General features: G+C 44.6%; 1 protein-coding gene across 1 annotated transcript in view; it reads left to right on the plus strand.

Moving 5' to 3' along the window:
- Positions 1 to 23,227, plus strand: part of SPTBN2 (spectrin beta, non-erythrocytic 2) — a 64,832-nt gene that overhangs the window by 11,884 nt on the left and 29,721 nt on the right. The window contains exons 3-13 of the mRNA XM_032233972.1: positions 8,809 to 8,982; positions 9,717 to 9,808; positions 10,194 to 10,274; positions 11,367 to 11,482; positions 12,027 to 12,139; positions 13,472 to 13,659; positions 13,898 to 14,015; positions 14,808 to 14,966; positions 16,300 to 16,602; positions 17,790 to 17,943; positions 19,842 to 20,712. Of these exons, the coding sequence (XP_032089863.1) occupies positions 8,809 to 8,982; positions 9,717 to 9,808; positions 10,194 to 10,274; positions 11,367 to 11,482; positions 12,027 to 12,139; positions 13,472 to 13,659; positions 13,898 to 14,015; positions 14,808 to 14,966; positions 16,300 to 16,602; positions 17,790 to 17,943; positions 19,842 to 20,712 (2,369 nt within the window). The remainder of the gene's footprint in view (positions 1 to 8,808; positions 8,983 to 9,716; positions 9,809 to 10,193; positions 10,275 to 11,366; positions 11,483 to 12,026; positions 12,140 to 13,471; positions 13,660 to 13,897; positions 14,016 to 14,807; positions 14,967 to 16,299; positions 16,603 to 17,789; positions 17,944 to 19,841; positions 20,713 to 23,227) is intronic.

Raw genomic sequence — 23,227 nt, forward strand, 5'->3', positions numbered from 1 at the left:
AATGGTTAAGTCCCCAAAACTGGAGTGTGACCACTGGCACCCAGAAGAGAGCAGCTGGCTGGTACTCATGCATGCAGCGGCCAGCTGCTCTTCCGGGTTCCGTCGCGCGTATGAGCTCCAGACAGCTGCTCTCTCCTGGGTTCTGGCACGCACACACATGGTGGTCAGCTGGTCTTTGCGCTGGAACCTGGAAGAGCAGCTGGCAATGCGTGCCATCAGTTCGCCATCACGGGTATAGTGTTCATGCAGGCAGGGGATGGACTAGAAGACCTCCGGAACGCTTGCTGAATGTTATTATTCTGTTATTCCTGGTTGGTAGGGTGACCAGTTGACATTATTGATTTCCCGTTGTTGGCTGAGATTTTGTTCATTCTTGCTGACTCAAAAGTCTCTCCCCCGAGATTGGAATATTTCTGGTTTTTCCTCCAGGCATTGGAGTCAGAGGTTATGTTAGAGCAAGGGGCGGTTAGGAACTACAGAGCCACATAGCTGCAAGTGAGCGAGAGGCAAGTTAATCCTACTGTAAACTGCGTGTGAGGGATCTAGGTTGTGCACTCTCACACCAAAACACACACGCACACAGGTCTGTGGGAAAATTGTCTTCCATGAAACTGGTCCCTGGTGCTAAAAGGTTTGGGAACCACTGTGTTAAGTGGAACCCGATTCAGAAAGTCTTCTGCTTATAACTATTTGCTTAGCGACTGTTTGATGTTATAATGGGACTGAAAAATATGACTTATGGCTGGTCCTCAAACTATGACCATCACAGCATTGCCCAGGGTCATGTGATCATAATTCAGTTTCTTGGTAACCAGTATGTATTTATGATGGCTGCGGCATCCTGGGTGGGGGTGGGGGGGGTTTCACACAATCACTTGGCTGGCTTCCGGCAAGCAAAGTCAATGATGGAAATCAGATCCACTTAACAGCTTTGTGATTCACTTAACAACCGTGGCAGAAAAAGGTTGTCCGATTGGACACAATTCACTGAACTTGCTTAGCAATGGAAATTTGGATTTCAATTGTGAGTTGAGGGTTACCTGTGTTGGCATTGCGCAGTGCTTCATTTGAGTCATTTTCAGCTAAAACTTCTGTCTTATTTATAGGGATTTAATAGGGATTCCCCCCCCCCCGCCAGGAGAACTCATTTGTTAATTGCTTGGAGTTATATACAGTACTTAAAAGGGGTGCCTGTAAAAATATGCACATTTTTTATAAAAAAATCCATTTAAATGACTTGAGTTGCCTCGGGAAATCATTGAAAGGTATTGAAAGAAGGAAGGAAGTCATTAAAAGGAGAGATGGCAACACCCAGTACCCTTAAAACCAGAAAGAGTTGGCCTTATTTGATTATAGATCTCTTCAAACATCCCGTATCCTATACTAGGCACTTAAATAGTTCTCTCTCTCTTCGTCCAAAAGAAAATACTCCCATCTTTCTAGAACCACGTTTTTAGTATGTTCTAATTTTCTTAACATTAAATCTGTTTTTGTATTTATACTTGTTGGATACATGTATACATGTACCACGTTTCAGACAAATGTCTGTCCAATCTCTTCTTAAAAACCTCTAGTGATGGAGAACCCACAACTTCTGGTGGAAGCAGTTCCACTGGATAATTGTTCTCACTGTCAGGAAATTTCTCCTTATTGCCAGGTTCAATCTCCCCTTGTTCAGTTTCTATCTATTATTCCTTTGGGTGCCTTGGGTGAGAACATTTCAAGAATTTAGGTGAATCACAGCAATGGTCCTAGTGGAATCCTGTTTCGACAAGTTTCACCGGAGCTTTTAGAAAAACTCAAAAAATAGCCCCAAAGATCTCAATTCTTTCCTGTTTTTGACCTGTTCTAAATCTCTAATATACCTGCATGAAGAACAATGACTGACGTGCGGGAATCTTTTTTTGAAGGCTTCTGAGCTAGACTGGGAAATGGAAAAAAACCAGAATGCGGTAGCAAATCCCTTCGGCCCCATGGTCAAGAGGACTAAATAGAGTGCCTTTGAAATGAGACAAGAGCCAAGCTTAACTTCAAGGAAACTTTCTCCTTATCTTAAGCCACTGGTCATTACTTTGTCTGATGGCTTTGAACTCCCAGCTATCTATAAAAAAAATTCCTCTCTTTCCGACCATCCTGAATTGCTGACTGATGAAGTAAGCAAGTTTTGCTTTAGTAGTTAGACCAGGCTTGAAAACAGGAGACAAGGAGTTGTAGTCCTGCCTTAAGCATAAAAACCATCTGGGTGACTTTGGGCCAATCACCAGGAGAATGTGAGTTCTAGTCCTGCATTAGGCACAAAAGCCAGCTGTGAGATTTGGGGCCAATCCCCAGGAGAATGTGAGTTCTAGTCCTGCATTAGGCACGAAAGCCAGCTGTGAGATTTGGGGCCAATCCCCAGGAGAATGTAAGTTCTAGTCCCGCCTTAGGCATGACAGCTGCCAATTGGGCCAATCGCCAGGATACTCAGAGTTCTAGTCCCACCTTGAAAGCTGACTGGGTGACTTGGGCCAATCACTCTCTCTTAACCCAACACATCACAGTTTTTTTGTTGTGGGGAAAATAGGAGGAGGAAGGTATGTTGGAAATGTTCAATGCCTTGAGTTATTTGTAAAAATAATAAAAATATGGGATGCAAATAAATAAATAAAAAGTCATCTACCTATGAATTCGAATTCCTCGAAGGCTTGGAATTTCTGTTCCAACTTGTCTTCTATCAGTGTAGAATTGTACAACTCCAGTCTTGGTAATGGATCGTGATAGAGGTTAAATTTGTAACTATAATGTTTGAGGTTAACGTCATGACTGGAGGTTTTCAAGAAAAGATTGGACAACCGTTTTGTCCAGGATAATATGAAGACTCTTGCCTTGGGCAACGAATTGGTCTAGAAGACCTCTAAGGTCCCTTCTAGCCATGATTCTACGATTGGAAGAGCTACATCTAACATTAGGCAAGGCCATTCCTGTTCCCTTCCCAGATATAGAAATTACATTTACAAACTCACTCACTCACTCACTCTATCTGCCTCTATGTGCCTATCTATCCATCTCTCTGCCTATATCTCTGTCTGTCTGTCTATCATCCATCCATCCATCCATCTATCTATATCTGTCTATCCATCTCTCTGTCTATATCTGTCTGTCATCTGTCTATCCATCCACCATCTGTCTGCATTTCTCTATCCATCTCTATCTACCTACCTTCCTACCTACAATCCACCTACCTATCTACTTACCTACCTATTTTAGACTTGCATGCTGCCCATTTTGCCTAGAGTCAACTCTGGGGCAACTTGCAATGCATCCGGTGAAAACTTAGCAGCTGCATTCATATGATACAGCAATGCTTACTTTTAACCTTGGCTGGCTTTTTGTGTGTGTGTGTGTCAGGGTAACTTCATACGTTATACCAAGCCAATCCATTTGAATGCTTCGAATTTCAGTGGAAAATGAGAATCGATAACATAGATCGATCCCTTAACTGTCCTAATTAAGCCTTGCAATTTGTTATCCTAGGATTCCAGATATGTCATTTTGGGTGAGCTCAGCCACCGGGTGGTGGCATCTAAAAGTCCATGCCCTGTAGTGGAAGCCCCCTCCCCCATTGCCTCCCCCTCCTCATTCTTGTGAAGGATAGGGATGAATAGAAGCTTGGCACTATTGCTTCAAAGTAGAGGTAGCCCTTGCCTTTACCCCGCGGAATTTCAACCGCCAAGCGATGTGGTCTTTAAATGAGTTGCCACGTGACCAGACCTGATTTTATGACCATTTTTACCATGGTTGTTAAGCAAATCATATAGTGATGAAGAGAATGTGGCTTTCCCATTTGTGTGCCTGAAACCAGTGTGGAAAGTTGCAAATCGCAATTGCGCCAGAGTGAGTTGCAATTAGAGTGGGGTGCACTGGTCATAACTTCAAGGATGGGCCATAAATCACTTTTTCCCCGAGGCCATCATAACTTCAAACTTTCGTTAAATGAACAGTTGTCAGTTGAAGAATGCCTGCAGATTCATTCTCCCCTTGGAAACCCCTAAACAGGTACAGATTTGTAGGCAGGTGGCTTGGGGAAAGTACCCCAACAAGAGAATGAATTTTGCCCATGTGTTGGCGCTTTTTTGGCTGCAGTGGTTTGAGACATAAAACTGAACTCATTCAACCCTTCAAGGTGCCATTTGCTGGTTCCTTTTTTGGCTTAGCTAGTTGGGCAAGATGGGGACTGCAGCCAAGAAATCAAAAGATGCTCCTGGGGAGGAAAGCGATGGCAAATCTAGACAGCAGACTAAAAAGCAGAGACATCGCCCTGCCAATCAAAAGTGTGTATAGTCAAGGCGATGGTTTCCCCAGTTGCAATGGATGGCTGTGAAGGTTGGACCACAAGGAAGGCTGAGCGCCAAAGAATGGAGGCCTTTGAACTCTGGTGCTGTAGAAGACTCCTGCATTGAGTCCCTTGGACAGCAAGGCCATCCAACCGGTCAGTCCTGGAGAAGATCAACCCTGGCTGCTCTTTAGAAGGCCAGATCCTGAAGAGGAAACTCAAATGTTTTGGCCACCTAATGAGAAGGAAGAAGGACTCCCTGGAGAAGAGCCTCATGCTGGGAACGATGGAGGGCAAAAGAAGAAAGGAACGGCAGAGAAGGACGTGGCTGGATGGAGTCACCGAAGCAGTCGGCGTGAGCTTAAATGGACTCCAGAGGATGGTAGAGGACAGGAAGGCCTGGAGGAACATTGTCCATGGGGTTGCGATGGGTCGGACACGACTTTGCAAGTAACAACAACATGTTGGGCGAACCCAGTCTTGCATGGCTTACTCCTTAAATGAAATATGGCTTCTTTTCACATGCAAACCACGTTTGATGCACAGAGGAAATCTCTGTGATTAGATTAGAATTTAATCTCATTTCCTGCTTTTGGGGGAAGGAGAAATCGAACCCGAAGCTGAAGTGGAATAACCCTCCGAGTCTTCCATGGTATCATCTCTATTGGATCAGGTTAGGAAGTCCAAAGCTGATAGTTAAGGAGAAGATAAGGACTGGTTACTCTCTTTCCTATTGATCTCCCAGGGGAGGAAACTCATCATTTCCTTCCCTTGACAGTTTCATGTCGCAAGCTCATTTGTGGAATGTGGTGCGATTCCTTTCGTCCGAGCCCACGCCTCTCTTCCCAACTCCCCATACCTGCTTGGGGACTGCCAACTTTCCATCCACCTCCTGCTCCATTCCATTCCTCTGCGGTTTGCAAGCAGGGAAAAGGAATTCTTGGGCTGGGAGGGGTTGTCTGATTCCACCCCCTCCCTCTGGGCTTTGTTTTGTTTGTTTGTTTGTTTTTTAAAAAACAACCCTCAATGGCAAGCAGACCGAACTCTTCCGACAGCTCTGTCTGGACTACAGATGGGAAGGCGGTTTGGCTGCTGGTTAAACCGGCTTCCCGCCTTGTGCAACCCGGTTGGCAGGACTGGATTGCAAAGCTGCGTTGGAAGTAGGGGATGGGTCAAACCAGAGGACCAACAGACTCGGGCACTTCCTTAACCTGAGTGTGGAGGAGAAAGAAAAATCTCAAGGAACAAGCAAAATACCAATACTTTTATTTCTATTTGGAAACCGCTTCTGGACTTTGTGCTTGGGGTGGAAAAAAATGAAACTGTAGAGTCTCCGAAGTGGGGCATGGGAGAAGTCACAGCTGGGTATTGTCACGGCCCATCTGCCCGGAGACTGAGATAAATCTTGAGACCAATATACTTCTATTTGTATTTGGAAACCGCTTCTGGGCTTCGTGCTTGAGGTGGGAAAAAATGAAACCGTAGATTTGTTGTTATAGAAATGGCTAGTTAATACAATTATGCAAAAGTAAAAATGTTGAGGTTTGATGTTAATGCCTTATTCTACTGCACTAGAGGGAATCAATGCCTTCCTCCCCGCTTTTCTTTCCCTCAGTTTCCCTTTCCCTTTCCCCTTCCCTATTTCCCCTACTTACTTTTGTATTTTCTTTCTATGCTATATTACAAACTAATAAAGAAATAATAAAGAAATAAACAAGCATCTGTGGTGGTCTCATTGTAGATAAAATCAGGGGGCTTGCTAAACCATAGAGTCCTGAGGCTGGAAGGGATCTTGGAGGTCTTCTAGTCCAGCCCTCCATTCCCCCCCCCCCCAAGGCAAGAGCCTTTATTACATTCCAGACAAATGGCTGTCCAATTTGTTTTTGAAGACCTCCATAGTCCTCCTCTCTACAGGTAGTCCCAGACTTAGGATCACAGTTAAGACCGAAATTTCTGTTACTAAGTCAGTTGTTAAGTGAGTTTTGCCCCCTTTTAAAAACCTTTCTTGCCACACTTGTTCAGTGAATCACTGCAATTGTTAAGCTAGAAGCCTAGTTAAGTGAACCTGGCTTCCCCGTTGACTTTGCTGGTCAGAAGGTCGCAAAAGGTGGCCTTGGGACACAGCAACGGTCATAAATATGAGTCAGTGGCCGAGTGTCTAAATTTTGATCACATGACCTGCAACAGTTGTAAGTGTGCAAAATGGTTATAAATCACTTTTTTTCCAGTGCCGTTGTAACTTCAGACGCTCACTAAACAAACTTGTAAAATGAGGACTATCTGTACAGATAATCCTCGGCTTGCAACAGTTCATTTAGTGAACTTAGGGAAAAAAAGTGACTTAGGACCATTTTTCACAGTTACGACCGTCCCAGCACCCCTACGATCGTGTGAACTGATCCAGACGCTTGTGAACTGATTCGTATTTATGACCCACATCATCCCCTTTGGCGACCTTTTGACAAGCCAAATCAGTGGAGAAGCCAGGTTCCCTTAGCAACCGAGTGCCTATCTCATCCACTGCAGCAATTCACTTAACAACCGAGGTCGTAAAATGGGGCACAAAGCTCACTTAAGAAACGTCTCACTTACCAACAGAAATGTTGTGGCCGTAAGCCGAGGGCTTTAACAGCAGGAAACGGGTGAAACGCATGGAGACTAAATGTCTAGGAAAGCCGCCTTTGAGAATTAAACCGATCCAGGCTTCTTGCTTTGCTTGCACAACTCGCCAACCCTTCCTTGACCCAGTTAAGCGTGTCCTGTGCGGAGGCCCTGTTTCTTCATCAATATGCAAAATGCAGCCTCACGCCTCTTTTGTGAATGAATGGCTGTCGCCTGAGGTTCTCGGCTGTGTTTACTGATTTATAATTTTATGATATGCCACTCCACTTGGAACCTGCGCTGGGCAGCTTCCATCTCTGACTTTTCAGCAGTATTATTACGGCAATAAGCATAATGAATTAGCTGCTGGTTGTGTCAGGAGTCAGGTAATAAGAGAATGAGAGTTGGAAGGGACCTTGGAGGTCTTCCAGTCCAACCCCCTGCTTAAGAAGGGGACCTTGTATCATTTCAGACCAATGGTTGTCGAATCTCTTCTTAGAAACCTCCATTGATGGAGCACCCACAACTCCTGGAAGCAAGTCCTTCCACCTATTAACAGTTCTCACTGTCGGGAAATTTCTTCTTAATTCCAAGTTGCTTCTCTCCTTGCTTAGTTTCCTTTTATCCATTGTTTCTTGTTCTGCCTTCAGGTGTTCTGGAGAATCCAAAGTTCTCTTCTTTGTGGCAGCCCCTCAGTTATTGTATCATCTCACCCCAACCTTTATAAGAGGATGCTTCATGCAAGTCGTGTGCCACCCTAAGTTTTTCAGGGGCTGCAAGATCCCCCCCCCCCCAATTCAATCCTATCCGATGCTCAGAAACTGCCTGAAGAAGTCCCTGCAGTTTTCTTGGCAAGGTTTTTCAGAGGTGGCTTGCCATTGCTTTCTTCCTAGGTCACCCAGCTCACTTCATGCCTAAGGCAGGACTAGAACTCACCCCTCTTGATTTCTAGCCTTGTCCCTTAAACCATGACAGCAAACCACTATGGCTCCCTGGCTGATTCATTTCCTGGATTCACACAGTATATTGAGTCGTAAACTGATCGAACGGTTTAGATTTGCCAGGGTAATAATAGATTAGTGTCTTCTAAAGTTTAGATTGCAGCATTGCAGGCTAACTCTGTCCGCTGTCAGGAGTTCGATCCTGACCAGCTCAAGGTTGACTCAGCCTTCCATCCTTCCGAGGTCGGTAAAATGAGGACCCAGATTGTTGGGGGGAAGAGGCTGACTCCGTAAACCACTTAGAGAGGGCTGTAAAACACTATGAAGCAGTATATAAATCTAAGTGCTATTTCCTTCCTTCCTTCCTTCCTTCCTTTCTTCCCTCCTGGTGGTTAGAATGCAGTATTGCAGGCTAACTCTGTCCACTGTTAGGAGTTTAATCCTGACCAGCTCAAGGTTGACTCAGCCTTCTGTCCTTCTGAGGTCGGTAAAATTAGGACCCAGATTGTTGGGGGCAAGAGGCTGACTCTGTAAACTGCTTAGAGAGGGCTGTAAAACACTATGAAGCAGTATATAAGTGTAAGTGCTAAATGCTGATTAGCCTTTTTTATGCATATTGTGGGAATGCATTAGCCTTTGTTTGCTGGAACAGACTGGCATGGTTTATATACCTATCTTTAAGGCAGTTTTCTCAACCTTATCCACTTTTAAGATATATGGACTTCCAGAATTGCCCAGCCAGCCATCTTATGAGGGAATTCTGGCAATTGAAGTCCACCCATCTTAAAGCTTGTTGACTGGGGGATTATGGGAGTTGAAGTCCACCCATCTTAAAGTGGCTGAGGTTGAGAAACACTTCACTTGAAGAGCCCTTTCCATGAGTATAAGCAAGATAAGAGCAATACTTCTGCTTATGCTCAGAAGAAATTATAGCCTGCTTTTCCTTCTCCTCAGCCCAAGCCAACCAAGGGCCGAATGCGGATCCACTGTCTGGAGAATGTAGACAAAGCCCTCCAGTTTTTAAAGGAGCAACGGGTCCATCTGGAAAACATGGGCTCCCACGATATTGTGGACGGCAACCACCGACTCACGCTGGGCCTCATCTGGACAATCATCCTCCGCTTCCAGGTATGTTCCGGAATGTTCCTCCCTCATTCAGCCTTTCGCCTCCGAGGGCTGCAGCGCAGCTGAGGCCATTCTGCAGCCAGAATAGAAGCCAAAAGATTGAAAGGGAGGTCCCTGCTCTGCTTGCATTTCAAAATCAAGTTCCTAGTTCTCAGGACGGAAGAATAATTAAAATGATCAGGGTGTGTTGAACCTGTGGGATAAATGATTAAGGGGAAGTCGTTTTGAAATACCTGAAGGATTGTCGCGCACCCGAGGGAGTGGATTTATTTTCTGTTTTTCCAGAGGGCGGGAACAAAACCAGTGTGTTAAAACTACAAGGAAGACGTTTTCAACTACAAGGAGGAAGTATCCGTTGTCAGCTTATGGGTGACTTGCCACCTAGAAAGTAGTTGGACTAGATGACCTCTAAGGTCCCTTCCAACTCAACAGAAGGATCTTTTTAAGCAATTCTCTGTTAAGGGAGGAGATTTACCATTATTGCCCCCCCCCCCTTTTGTAATAAATTATGCAAAATAGCACACAAGCAGCATCAGTGCTGTCAAACTTTTCTGGATTTGCACTTGTTAAGCCAGATTTAGGATGTTTTCCTTCATTTTTGCTTGGCCCGGCATTTTTCTGGATAAGTGCAGGTTTTCATCATTATTACTTTAAAAGAAAAAAAAAGATACATGCTGTTGACACTGACTAGGAGTGATTCTGATCAACCGAGGTTCTTTTTCAATCTTTTCTCGTAGATTCAAGACATCAGTGTGGAGACGGAGGATAACAAGGAGAAAAAGTCTGCAAAAGATGCCCTCCTCCTTTGGTGCCAGATGAAGACAGCTGGGTAAGAGGATAAATAAGACAATGCATTCAGGGGAGTCTCCCCCTCGGGGCTAACACTTAACTGGGATCCCCCCCCCCATCTTGTTTTTTAATCCCATAAAGAATTGGTGGTGTAGGAAGCCAGCAGTATGCTGCAGCTGCTGAAAAAGCCAATGCAATTCTAGGCTGCATTAACCAAATGACTTTTTATATGCTTTTTAAAAACAAAAATACTTATTTGTATTTCATTCGGAACTCTGGGGATCTGGGAGTCCCATTTGCTATGATAACTTCTGGCTTATGTGATGCTCTTCAGAATTCTTGATGAACGATGTGGCCCCTGAAAGGAAAAGATCTCCCTGCCTTCGTCGAAAGATTAATGATAATCTCTTCTGATTTTTTTATAGATACCCAAATGTGAACGTCCATAATTTTACCACAAGCTGGAGAGATGGTCTGGCTTTCAACGCAATTGTCCACAAACACAGGTGAGTTTTATGCATGCATATATATATATATATATATATATATATATATATATATATATATATATGTTTTTTTATTTGTGCTGATAAATAAATAAAGGGAGACTAGTATAGATCTATTTCAAGCTATTTAGCTCTCATCAGCTAGCCATACCCTTACTGGGATTTGAACCTGGGCTATATTACATCCTAGGCAAACTTCTTAGCCATTAGGCCACAGGCTCTTATCCGTTATCAGCGAAGCCAGGGTGAAAGGTATCTATTAGATTTTTTACAACCCCTGGTAAGCCCCAATTATGGGAGGAAGCTAACTGCTTCCATCATCTGTCTATCGGCTCGTCACAAGAGTCCATCACGACAGAAACCCAATATTTTTACTGTTGCCTTTGTTATATATATGTTTTTTTATCAGCACAAATAAAAAAACATATATATAACAAAGGCAACAGTAAAAATATTGGGTTTCTGTCGTGATGGACTCTTGTGACGAGCCGATAGACAGATGATGGAAGCAGTTAGCTTTCTCCCATAATTGGGGCTTACCAGGGGTTGTAAAAAATCTTATATATATATATATACATACATACATACATACATACATACATACATACATACATACATATACACATATATATACACATATATATACATACATACACACACATACATATACATACACATACATACATACATACATATATACATATACATACATACACACATACATACATACACACATACATACATACATATATGCTTTATTTAAGGGACATGGTGGCTCAGTGGCTAAGACACTGAGCTTGTCTATCAGAAAGGTCGCAGTTCAGCGGTTCAAATCCCTAGTGCCGCATAGCAGAGTGAACTCCCATTACTTATCACAGCTTCTGCCAACCTAGCAGTTTGAAAGCATGTAAAAATGCAAGTAGAAAAATAGGAACTGTCTTTGGTGGGAAGGTTCCCCAGCCTCCAGAACTGGCCCAGGTTCCTCCCCAACCTCCTCGCTTTCCGACTCTGCTGCCAGCTCTGCTGACGGGCCACAACAATACTTCCATATGTATGTGCATGTATGTCTTTTCATCTCATTGTCTTCAACAGGCCAGATCTGATAGACATTGATACCTTGAAGAAATGTAACGCACACTACAATCTCCAGAATGCCTTCAACGTGGCCGAAAAGGAGCTCGGCCTTACCAAACTTTTGGATCCTGAAGGTGGGCCCAGCTAGGTTCCTTTTCCCTGAGTCTTTTATTTGGGTTGGATCTGAGCTATCTCTGGGGGTCAGGGTGGTTATTCTGTATTCTGAATCCTATTTCAGTTTTGCAAGGTATTTCTTCATGCAGATAAACAGAAAGTCTATCAGGGTCTTATGAGAAACTTTAGCAGCTAGGAGGCAGGTCTTTAAAGCAGCTTCTGCCTTCTGCCTCACAAAGAAGGAGCCAAGGTGGCGCAGTGGTTAAATGCAGCACTGCAGGCTACTTCAGCTGACTGCAGTTCTGCAGTTTGGCTGTTCAAATCTCACCGGCTCAGGGTTGACTCAGCCTTCCATCCTTCCGAGGTGGGTAAAATGAGGACCCGGATTGTTGGGGGCAATATGCTGACTCTGTAAACCGCTTAGAGAGGGCTGAAAGCCCTATGAAGCGGTATATAAGTCTAACTGCTATTGCTATTGCTAAAGAACATGGTGCTTGAGTGGAAACTGAAAGGCTGAAGTATTCATCTCTGTTTCTCCCTTGATACCTCCTTTTCTCCTACCAGACGTGAATGTAGACCAACCTGATGAGAAGTCCATCATCACTTATGTCGCCACCTACTACCACTATTTCTCTAAGATGAAGGCCTTGGCAGTGGAAGGGAAGAGGATTGGAAAGGTACCACCAGGAGGGCTGAGCCACTGAACATGTGTGTGCCATATTGAGGGATGGGGTGGAAACAGGAAATCCAGGGCAAATGAGAGCCGTAACATAGACATCAGTTTGTGGGTTTGTGGTGGGTTAAGTGTTTTGGTGGGTTAAGCCACTAATTGTGGATCTTAAAAGCAAGTAGTCCTCAACCTGCGACCACAACTGAGCCCGAAATTTTCTGTTGATTAAGTGAGAAAGTTGTTAAGGCAGTTTTGCTCCATTTTACGACTTTTCTGGCCACAATAGTTATGTGACTCACTACAGTTGTTAAATTAGTAACATCCTTGTTAAGTGAATCTGGTTTCCCTGTTGACTTTGCTTGTTAGAAGGTCGCAAAAGAGGATCGCTTGGTCCCCGGACACTGTTATCGTCATAAATATGACTCAATCGCCAAGAGTCTGAATTCTGATCATGTCATAGGTCACTTTTTTCAGTGCCATTAACTTTGAACAGTCACTAAGTGGACTGCTGTAAGTTGAGGACTATCTGTATAAAAGGAGTCTTTGACTTGCAACCTTTCACTTAGCAACCCAGGTTACAATGGCACTGAAAAAAGGGACTTATGACTGGTCCCCACACTTACAACCATTGCAGCATCCCCACAGTTGCGTGACCAGAAGTCAAGTGTTTGGCAATCTGCACGGATTTACGAAGATTCCCAGGGTCACGTGGTCACCATTTGTGATCCTCCCAATGAGCAAAGTCAATGGGGGAAGCCGAATTTGCTTAATTGCGGCATGATTCACTTAACAACCATGGCAAAAAAAGTTCATAAGATCAGGCGCGATTCTCCTTAACAACCCCCTTGCTTAGCCACAGGCATTCTACTCCCAATTGTATCTACATTGGAATGTACTGTATATCTGCATACAGTACTGTATACTATGCTGTAATGATCTATACAGGTAGTCCTCGACTTACAACAGTTCATTTAGTGACTGTTCAAAATTACAACAGCACTGAAAAAAAGTGTCTTAGGACCGTTTTTCACACTTACAACCGTTGCAGATACCCCAAGGCCACGTGATCAAAATCCAAACATTTGGCAGCTGGCTCACATTTATGACGGTTGCAGTGTCCTGGAATCACGTGATCCCCTTTTACAACCAGATTCACTTGACAGCCGTATCCCTGACTTAACACCTGCGGTGATTCGCCCAACAACTGTGGCAAGAAAGGGGACTCAGTGGTCAAGGACTAAATCGAGGGCTACCTGTACATCTTCTAAAGAAACTCTTCTTGAGATTTTCCCAAAGCAACTGGATAACTCAGGGATTTTTTGGGGTTTGTGGGGGGCAGGTGCTGGACTACGCCATTGAAGCTGACAAGCTGATAGAGAAGTACGAGACTCTGGCCTCCGATCTCCTACAGTGGATTGAACTGACCATCTTGACCCTGAATGACCGGAAGCTGGCTAACTGCCTGAGTGGCGTGCAGAACCAGCTGCAGGCTTTTAATACCTATCGCACAGTGGAGAAACCAGCCAAGTAAGTTTCCGCAGGTTTGCTGGATGTGCTCTTGCTCCTTATGGGGGGCCGTCCTAGAAATACGGTGATTTTCCTAAGATCCATCCTAGGGTCTCACGCCGGGAGATGAAGGGGCCTCCTTCTGGTTAAGCAGCTGCCTGCGTTTAAAAATGTGCATGTTTGTGCCTCTGCTGCTTTTTTACTTAACAGCTATTCCGGGTTCTCTCCTCTCCCCCCCCCTGTTTTATTTCGCACTTAGATTCACGGAGAAGGGGAATCTCGAAGTTCTGCTCTTCACCATCCAGAGTAAAATGAGAGCCAACAATCAGAAAGTTTACACCCCGCGGGAAGGCAGGCTGATTTCTGACATCAACAAGGTGAGACAGACCATTTGCAAAGGAGCGTACGCTGTCAACGGCCTTCGGGGCTGTGTGGGAGGGCTGTATTTTTCACTCAACCAATCAGATTATGGCTGCGCTTGCACTTTGCGCTGTCGAGCATGATGTGGTTTGTTTGGTTACGTTAGCTGGACCCAGGCCTCGAAGGCTATAAACCATCCTTTATGACTTCATAAAAATTGCGAGCCTCTTCTCAGTTTTCCCGCCTGCCTTTTTATTGCCTCTTCTAAACAGAAAAAGGGCAGCCTGTAAAAAAATAAATCACAATATATTCCTGATGTATTCCTTTGTGTATTTTCAGAAACTGCCACCTTGATTTTTTATTTGAAAGAGAATAGCAACTCATTAAAGCAGATAAACAAAGCAAATATTACTAATAGGGGAAAGTTCCAAGAATACCTTAAAAATCAAGAGCCAATGCTTCTGGATTCCAGTGGAAGTTAATCATAATTAATGATTAATAGACTAATCCACTCATTTTGAAATCTGGGTTATAGTTAAGGCCAAGGCAGGAGGCTTGTCATTTTAACTTGGTTTTGGAAAAACGGGGTTTTCTAAGCCCATCAAATGTTTCGCGCCCCCTGAAATGCTATTACGATATGCACATGAAATCCTGGAGCTTTGAAAGCTTCCTTTCTCTTCACCTATTCAGGTTTCCAATAAATACATTATTTTCTTTCTTTCTTTTTTTCTTTCTTTCTTTCTCTCTCTCTCTCTCTCTCTCTGTGCCTTCCTTCCTTCCTTCCTTCCTTCCTTTCTAACTCTCTACAGGGCTGGGAGCGCCTGGAAAAGGCAGAGCATGAGCGGGAACTGGCTCTGCGCAATGAATTAATTCGGCAAGAGAAACTGGAGCAACTGACAGCTCGCTTCGACCGCAAAGCAGCCATGCGAGAAACCTGGCTGAGTGAAAACCAGCGCCTCGTCTCCCAGGTCAGTCCTGAATGGAAAGATCATCTACCTGGCCCTCTTGCAGGTGGAAGCCTCACCTGGATGTTCCCTGAGATTTCCACAGACTGCCAATTCCACTTTGCATCAAGGTGGGCTGATTCCAAGTGGATAGACGTCACCTGTGGCTGCTGTTAACCAGAGTGACAGCTGGGACAGCTGGGAGCATCTTAATGTCAAGATTTCATTTCTGGTGCTGGGATGGAGATTAAAGTGACTCCTCCCCTTGTTTTATACAAGGATGCTTGGAAGTTGAAAAGTGGAAATTCTCACAAGATATGGGTGGTTCCTTTAAAAAAAATAAGGAATTTTTTTTTTTGTCAGTTTGGGAAAGCTTCAGAAACTGGTCTCCCATATCATCAATGCTCTGGTGTCCACAGATGTTTAGCTGCTACCTTCCTGGTCTTACTCTGAAGTATGAGTGCATTGGGTATCTTAAATGCTTCTGTGTATAAAACAAAGAGGATTACCATCATGTTCGTTGAGTCTTGGGGTTCTTTCACATTTGGTGGCCAGGAAGACAAAGAAGTTCCATGAAGCACAACAGTTATTATTTGTAGCCACGGGGTGTCACTTTATTTGAATGTTTCTTCTCCTACATAGAAGCCCACCAAACACTGTACACTTCCCAACTCTCACTCATCCCTCATGCAGCATCCTGATTATTGATCTCCTTGTTCCCTTACAACTGACCATTGATCAAATTGGGTGTGGGACAGACAGACAGAGAGCCAGTGCTTAAGATGCTGGCTTAGAAACCAGGAGATAGTGAGTTCTAGTCCTGCTTTAGGAACGAAATCCAGCTGAATGACTTTGGGCCAATCACTAAGAGACAATGAGTTCTACTTCCACCTTAGCACATAAACCAACTGAGTCAATCCCCAGGAGGTGGTGAGTTCTAGTTCAACGTTAGCAAAAAAAGCCCAGCTGAGTGACTTTGGGCCAATCACCAGGTGATTATGAGTTCTAGTTCCACCTTAGCACATAAACCAGTTGGGTGACCTTGGGCCAATCACCAGGAGGTGGGGAGTTCTAGTTCTGCCTTGGCTCATAAACCAGTTGGGTGACTTTGGGCCAAACACCAGGAGATGGTGAGTTCTAGTTGTGCCTTAGACATAAAAGCTGGCTGCATGACACTGGGCCAGTCACTCTGTCTCAGCCCATCCCACCTCACAGGGTTGTTTTTGTGGGGAAAATAGGAGAAAGCTATTAGATATATTTGCTGCCGTGAGTTATTTATAACAATAATAAATGTAGAAATAAATACTTTCCTGAAGGATGATGTCCCATGTCTCTGCTCTCCCGCTCCAACCTGCAGGACAACTTTGGCTCAGATATTTCAGCCGTGGAGGCTGCCGTGCGCAAACACGAAGCCATCGAGACGGACATTGTGGCCTACAACGAGCGGGTGATGGCTGTGAATGCCGTGGCCGATGAGTTGGAGGCAGAGGGCTACCACGACATCAAGCGGGTGCTGGCACGTAAGAACAACGTGGTACGACTCTGGGACTACCTCCGCGAACTGGTGGCTGCTCGTCGCGAACGCCTCCAGCTCCACTTTGAGCTGCAGAAAATACTTCAGGACTTGACCTACCTCATGGACTGGTTGGAAGAAATGAAGGTAAGCAGGCCAGAAGGTTGATGGATGATTGTTTAGGGGAAGGGTGGTGGAGGAGAAAGTCTAGAAACAGTCTTTGAGGAGTAGTCATTTCAGTCATTTTAACTTGGGTTACAAAAATTCACCAAAAGTATCAAGAATCTGTTTCCTCCAATTTAATACAGTTCGGGGGTTTACCGATACAGGTTGTCCTCAATTTACAAGCACATCTGAACCCAAAATTTCTGTTGTTAAGCAAGACTTTTGCTAAGCGAGTTTTACGACCTTTCTTGCCACCGTTGCCAAGCAAATCACTTCAGTCGTCAAATTAGAAACATGGTTGTGAAGTGAACCTGGCTTTCCCCCCTTGACTTTGCTTGTCAGTAGGTCACATAAGTGGGATCACATGACCCCAGGACACTGCAAGCGTCGTAAATCTGAGCGAATTGCCAAGTGGCCGAATTTTCACCATGTGACGATGGGATACGGCAACGGTCGTAAGGGTGAAAAATGGTGATAAGTCACTCCCCCCACTTTGCTGTTGTAACTGTTGAACGGCCATTAAACAAACTGTCATAAATTGAGGACTACTTGTATACAAGAGAGACAGAAATGCTTTGCGTGAACATTGGAAACAGGCAAGAAAGAAGAAGAAAATTGAAGATAGGTAGATGATAGATAGATAGATAGATGATAGATAGATAGATAGATAGATAGATAGATAGATAGATAGATAGATAGATAGATAGATATAGAGATGATAGAGATAGAGATGATAGAGATGATAGAGATAGAGATGATAGATAGTGATAGAGATGATAGATAGATAGATAGATAGAGATAGAGATGATAGATAGAGATAGAGATGATAGAGATAGAGATAATAGAGATAGAGATGATAGATAGAGATAGAGATGATAGATAGATTAGATAGATAGATAGATAGATAGATAGATAGATAGATAGATAGAGATAGAGATGACAGAGATAGATAGAGATGATAGATAGAGATAGAGATGATAGATAGAGATAGGGATGATTGATAGATAGATAGATGATAGATAGATAGATAGATAGATAGATAGATAGATGATAGATAGAGCTAGAGATGATAGAGATAGATAGAGAAGATAGATAGAGATAGAGATGATAGAGATAGAGATATATAGATACAGAGGTGTTCTCTCACCCATTAAAGTGTTTTCTTATAGGGTCGCCTCCAATCTCAGGACTTTGGGAAACACTTGCATGGTGTGGATGACCTGCTTCAGATTCATGCTCTGGTGGAAGCCGACATTGCTGTCCAGGCCGAACGGGTAAAAGCCATCAGTACTGCTGCTCAACGTTTTGCCACTCCTGGAGAAGGTGCTGACCCTTAATCATACAATATTAAAATTAAGGAGCATACAGAACCGCGTAGCTTGGGTTGCCAACAAACACATTCGGACAGGGATATCCAACCTTGGCAACGTTAAGACTTGTGGACTTCAACTCCCAGCCACTCCGCAAATCTTAAAAGTGGTCAAGGCTGGACACCCCTATGTATATTAGGAATTCAGCTCTCAATATATTTTCTCACTGCCCCAAGGCTGTTATTCACAGGAATGAGTTTTAAACAAAACTAGATGATCTGGTTTGAGAAGGATGGCTCTCGTTCTCTCTTACTTCTGAACTGTGCTGAGTTTTCACAGAATCACGTAGCTTTATGGATACACTGCCCAGATTCACTTGAGATGAGCAGTGTGAAAAGTGGATGAATGGATGGAAAGAGAAAGAGAAGAAGGAAAGGAAAGAAGAGAAGGAGGGAAAGGAAAGAAAGAAAAGTGAGGGAGGGAGGAAGGAAAAAGAAGGAAAGGAAAGGAGGAGAAGGAAAGGAAGGGAAAGGCAGACAGGGAAAGGAAAGGAAGGAAAAGGAGGAGAGGGAAAGGAAAGGAAACGAGGAGAGGGAAAGGAAAGGTGGAGATGGAAAGGAAAGGAAAAAAATACTGGTGATCCTCGGCTTAATTATTTGTTTGGTGACTGTCCAAAGTTTAGAACAGCACTGGAAAAAAGTAAATTATAACCAGTTCTCATGCTCACCACCATTGCTGCATCGCTATAGTCACTAATCAAGCACTTGGCAACAGGCATATATTTATAACGGCATCCCAGGTTTATACAATTGCCATTTGTGACTTTCCCAGCCAGCTTTTTGACAAGCAAAGTCAGTGGGGAAAGCTGGATTCCAGTCAGCCATGGCTGCAACGATTTGCTTAATCAGGGTGAAAAACGGATGCAGCTCACTTACTTACCGCCTTCCTCAGCAGCAGAAATTCTGAGCCCAAATTCCGGTATATCTAAATAACATTAGTTAACGAGGTAACCCATTTGAAGTCTCGCAAACGAAAACAAGGTTAGCATGTTGTGTGAATGCAGTGACTTAGACCAGGGGTCCCCAACCACCTCGGGCCAAAGCCCATTAACAAGCCGTGACCTATTCAAAACTGGGCCACACGAGTGGCGGGCAGGCAAGTCAAGCTGTCCCCTCCACCCAATCAGCCAGGGCACTGCTTTTACTGGTGTTAATAGAAAACTGAGATATTGGAAATTTGGTGGAATTTGAGTAATATTTAAAATATTGGCGACCTAACGGGTCAATAAACACGCATTGTATGAAGAAATGCAATTGATGTTTAAATACATTTTTGGAGAAAGCGATAAAGAATCATAGAGAGACAATAGTACTGTTTAAAGATCAAGAGGTGAATATGGAAGAACCTCCAACAAGGCGGGGGGGGGATTATAAATTGGGAAAATAGTAGTATACATATTGATATATAAAAGAATATTTTATAACTATAATGAGCATATTAAGGTTAGAAGTTGGAAGATAAAAACTATGCATATCTAAATGTATTAGTATTGATAACACGGTGTAAAAAAGGTATTGACCCAGTCATTGCACCAGAGGTGGGTTGCTCCCAGTTCGGCCCAGATTAGGCGAACCAGTAGTGGCAGTGGCAGAAGGCTTCACCCACTCACCCAGATGCTTCTACACATGCGCAGAAGTGTCGCACATTAGCGAACCAGTAGTAAAAATAATGGAAACCCACTACTGCATTACACTGTTCACAAAATATGTTGGTTGATAAAGGAAAACTGCAAATAAAACATATCCCCAAAACAACAAATAAAAGTTGGGGACTGCTGATTTAAGACTTTTGCTGAGCCCCCAAAGAGTGTCAGCCGAACCTGGCCCTAAGATCAATTTCCCATCCCTGCAGGATACAAACCCTGCGATCCCCACCTTGTCGAAGAGCGAGTGGCAACGCTGAACCGGTGCTATCAGGAACTGGTGGCCTTGGCCGCCCAACGCCGTGCCAAGCTGGAGGAGTCGCGCCGCCTCTGGAAGTTCTTCTGGGACATGGGGGAGGAGGAGGCCTGGATCCGCGAACAGAGCCAGATCCTCTCCTCCGATGACTTCGGCAAGGACTTGACGAGCGTGCTGCGCCTCACCAGCAAGCACAACGCTTTCCGCGATGAGATGACGGGCCGGGCTGGGCCGTTGCAGCAGAGCATCGCCGAAGGTCGTCAGCTGGTGTCCGAGGGCCACTTTGGAGCTACTGAGGTGGCCGAGCGGATCCAGGAAATCGAAGAGCAGTGGGATCAGCTGGAGGCTCTGTCAAGTGAGCGGGAACGGCGTCTTCTCCAAGCCTCCAACCTTTATCAGTTCCAGGCCGATGCCAACGACATGGAGGCCTGGTTGCTGGACACTCTCCGCTTGGTCTCCAGCTCGGACATGGGCCATGATGAATACTCGACCCAGAGCCTGGTCAAGAAGCACAAGGACGTGGAGGAAGAGATTCACAACCACCGGCCGGCCCTGGATGCGCTCCACGAGCAGGCCCGCAGCTTGCCCTCCAACTTTGCCCATTCCCCCGAAGTGGACGGGCGCTTGCCAGCCCTGGAGCAGCGCTACGAAGAACTGGTGGAGCTGGCCGAGCACCGCAAACAGGCCCTGCAGGACGCCCTTAACCTTTACAAGATGTTCAGCGAAGCCGACGCTTGCAGCCTTTGGATCAGCGAACGGGAGTACTGGATCGAAACGATGGACGTGCCGGAGAGGTTGGAAGACCTGGAAGTGGTGCAGCAAAGGTACGTGCTCACCCCCTTTTCCTGAGGTGCCCTTGGCCCTTCTTTTGCTGGCCAAGGACTGCAGTTAACATGGGGAGGGGGGGAGAAACAGGCTACAAGTGAGGAGTAGAGGGGCAAGAGTGAAGTTTTGGAGGAAATTTGGGGGTTTGGGAGGACTTGGCTTTGGTTTTATTTACTTACTTATCCCACCTTTATTACTTTTATGCATAACTCAAGGTGGTGAACATATCTAAAACACCTTTCTCCTCCTTTTCCCCCCATAACAACAATCCTATGAGAATTAGTGGCTGACCCAGAGTCACCCACCTGGCTTTCATGCCTAAGGCAGGACTAGAAACCATCGTCTCCTAGTGGTTGGGCAGCCAGCTTTTGTGCCAAATCCAGGCCAAGATCTTACCGTCTCCTGGTGATTGGCCCAAAGTCACCCGGCTGGTTTTCATGCCTAAGGCAGGACTAGAACTCCCAATCTCCTGGCAATTGGCCCAACGTTGCCCACCTGGATTTCATGGCTGAGGCCAGGCTTGAACTCCCGGTCTCCCAGTTTCTAGCTTTGGTGCCTTAACCACCAGATCAAACTGGCTCTCCGTGTTTTTCCTCATTATATGAGAAAGTCAAGACAAGTGGTATCATGACCCTACATGCTATTAAATAAAATATAGATTTTCTCTTTTAAGGAAACCAACCTGTTCACATCAGTATTTCTGATTTAATATTGGTTCAGTCCAATGGTAGCAAAACTCGAATTAGAAAGACAGGAAAAAGCTAGCCTGCTGCCAATTTTGAGAGGGTTCTATTCCTTTATGTTACCTTGCTCTTCCATAAAGGGATGAACTTTGGGTAGACTTTCCTTTTTAATCTTTCTTCCTGTCCCCATCTCTATTTTTCCCTTCCAAGTAGAATACAAAATCTCTCTTACCCAGAATTAAAATACTTACTTAGACTTCAGCCCTCCAGCATGTTCTTTTCCCCAGAATACTGCTAAGGAAGCTAAGCATTCTGGTGCTTATAAAGATCAGTGGATAGTCCCAAAGGTGCTTTTTTTCCAAGAGGCAACTGGATTTTCTTGTTTTTTTTTTCTTTGAAGAGGTTTTGCTTCTCCTCCAAGAAGCTTCACCAGCTCTGATTGGATGGTGGGGGATGGAAGGATTTATCCTCCTTGCAGACAGCTGGTCATTTGCATCCTTTAGTGTCGTTGAGGCCATTTGGAGGTTTATCTGTATCCTCAGGGTCACCTGAGTGGTGCAAAATGGGGATGGAGCCTTCTTTGCAAAAAAAGGGCAAAAAAATCCAGCAGCCAAGATGGTTCCTCTCACCCATTTGCACTACTCAGGTGACTCCGAGGACACAGACAAACCTCCAAGTGGCCTCAGTGACCATCTAAAAGGATGCAAATGACCAACGGTCTTCAAAGAGTATAAATCCTTCCATTCCCCACCATCCGTTCAGAGCTGAAGAAGCTTCTTGGAGGAGAAGCAAAATGTCTTCAAAACAAAACCCAGAATGCCCAGTTGCCTCTTGGGGGGAAAAAAAAGCACTTTTAGGACAACCACGACCTGGATGACTGAGAATCTCCATAGATATCAGTGGATAGATTGACACCTTCCTTGGCACTGGGCTTCTGAATAACACAGGCCCAGCTTAAAAAAGAAAAAGAATCAATAAACCAGAAATTGAAAATAAAACTGGAACGAGATCCCAATCATATTTGGGAGCCCAGGAACCAAATGTCCCTACATGTTGTTCAGCGTGCCAAGGGATCGGTGCCAAACCCTTTAGGGAAGTATTAATTTGCAGATTTTATATTCTGCTCCCTCCTCGCCCTGCAGCAAAGAAAGCAGGTGCCTTTGCTGCTGGCTATTTCAACTGTCTTATTTCTCACCACCATTAAAAAAATTACGAAAAGCCAAAATGACATCTGTTGTCGGCAGCTGCTCCCAAAGGTGGCCCTTGATTAAGGGCCACCTTTGGGAGCAGAATTTCCATTCTGCTCTTCAGTGAGCTGCGTCCCATTTTATGACCGTTTTCACCACAATAGTTACTCTTATCTCTGTCACTCTTAAGGGAATCGTGTGGCCATTCAGTGAATCTAGCTTTCCCCATCAGTAACTGGCTGGGAAAGTCACAAACGACAATCACATGACCCCAGGGTTCTGCCGTCGTAAATACATGGCGATTGCCCAGCGCCCAAATTTTGATCATGTGGGGGTGATGCAGTGATTCTAAGTCCGAGCACTGCTTGTAAGTCACTTTTTACGATGGTGTTTAACTTGGAGCAGCAATGAATGGTTGTAATTCGAGGACTAAATGCCTGTGAAGATTCTCAATCCTCCTGGTCATGGCCGTCCCAAAGGTCCTTTTTTTCAAAAGGCAACTGGACTTCTTTTTTCCTTGAAGGTGTTTCGCTTCTCCTCCCAGAAGCTTCTTCCCCTCCAACTTCAAGGGAAAACAAAGTCCAGTTACCTTTTGGGGAAAAAAAAAACACTTTGGGACAATTTGGGCCAAAGTCTAAAACAAC

Source organism: Thamnophis elegans, chromosome 17, assembly GCF_009769535.1.
Source record: "Thamnophis elegans isolate rThaEle1 chromosome 17, rThaEle1.pri, whole genome shotgun sequence".
Lineage (NCBI taxonomy): Eukaryota > Metazoa > Chordata > Lepidosauria > Squamata > Colubridae > Thamnophis > Thamnophis elegans.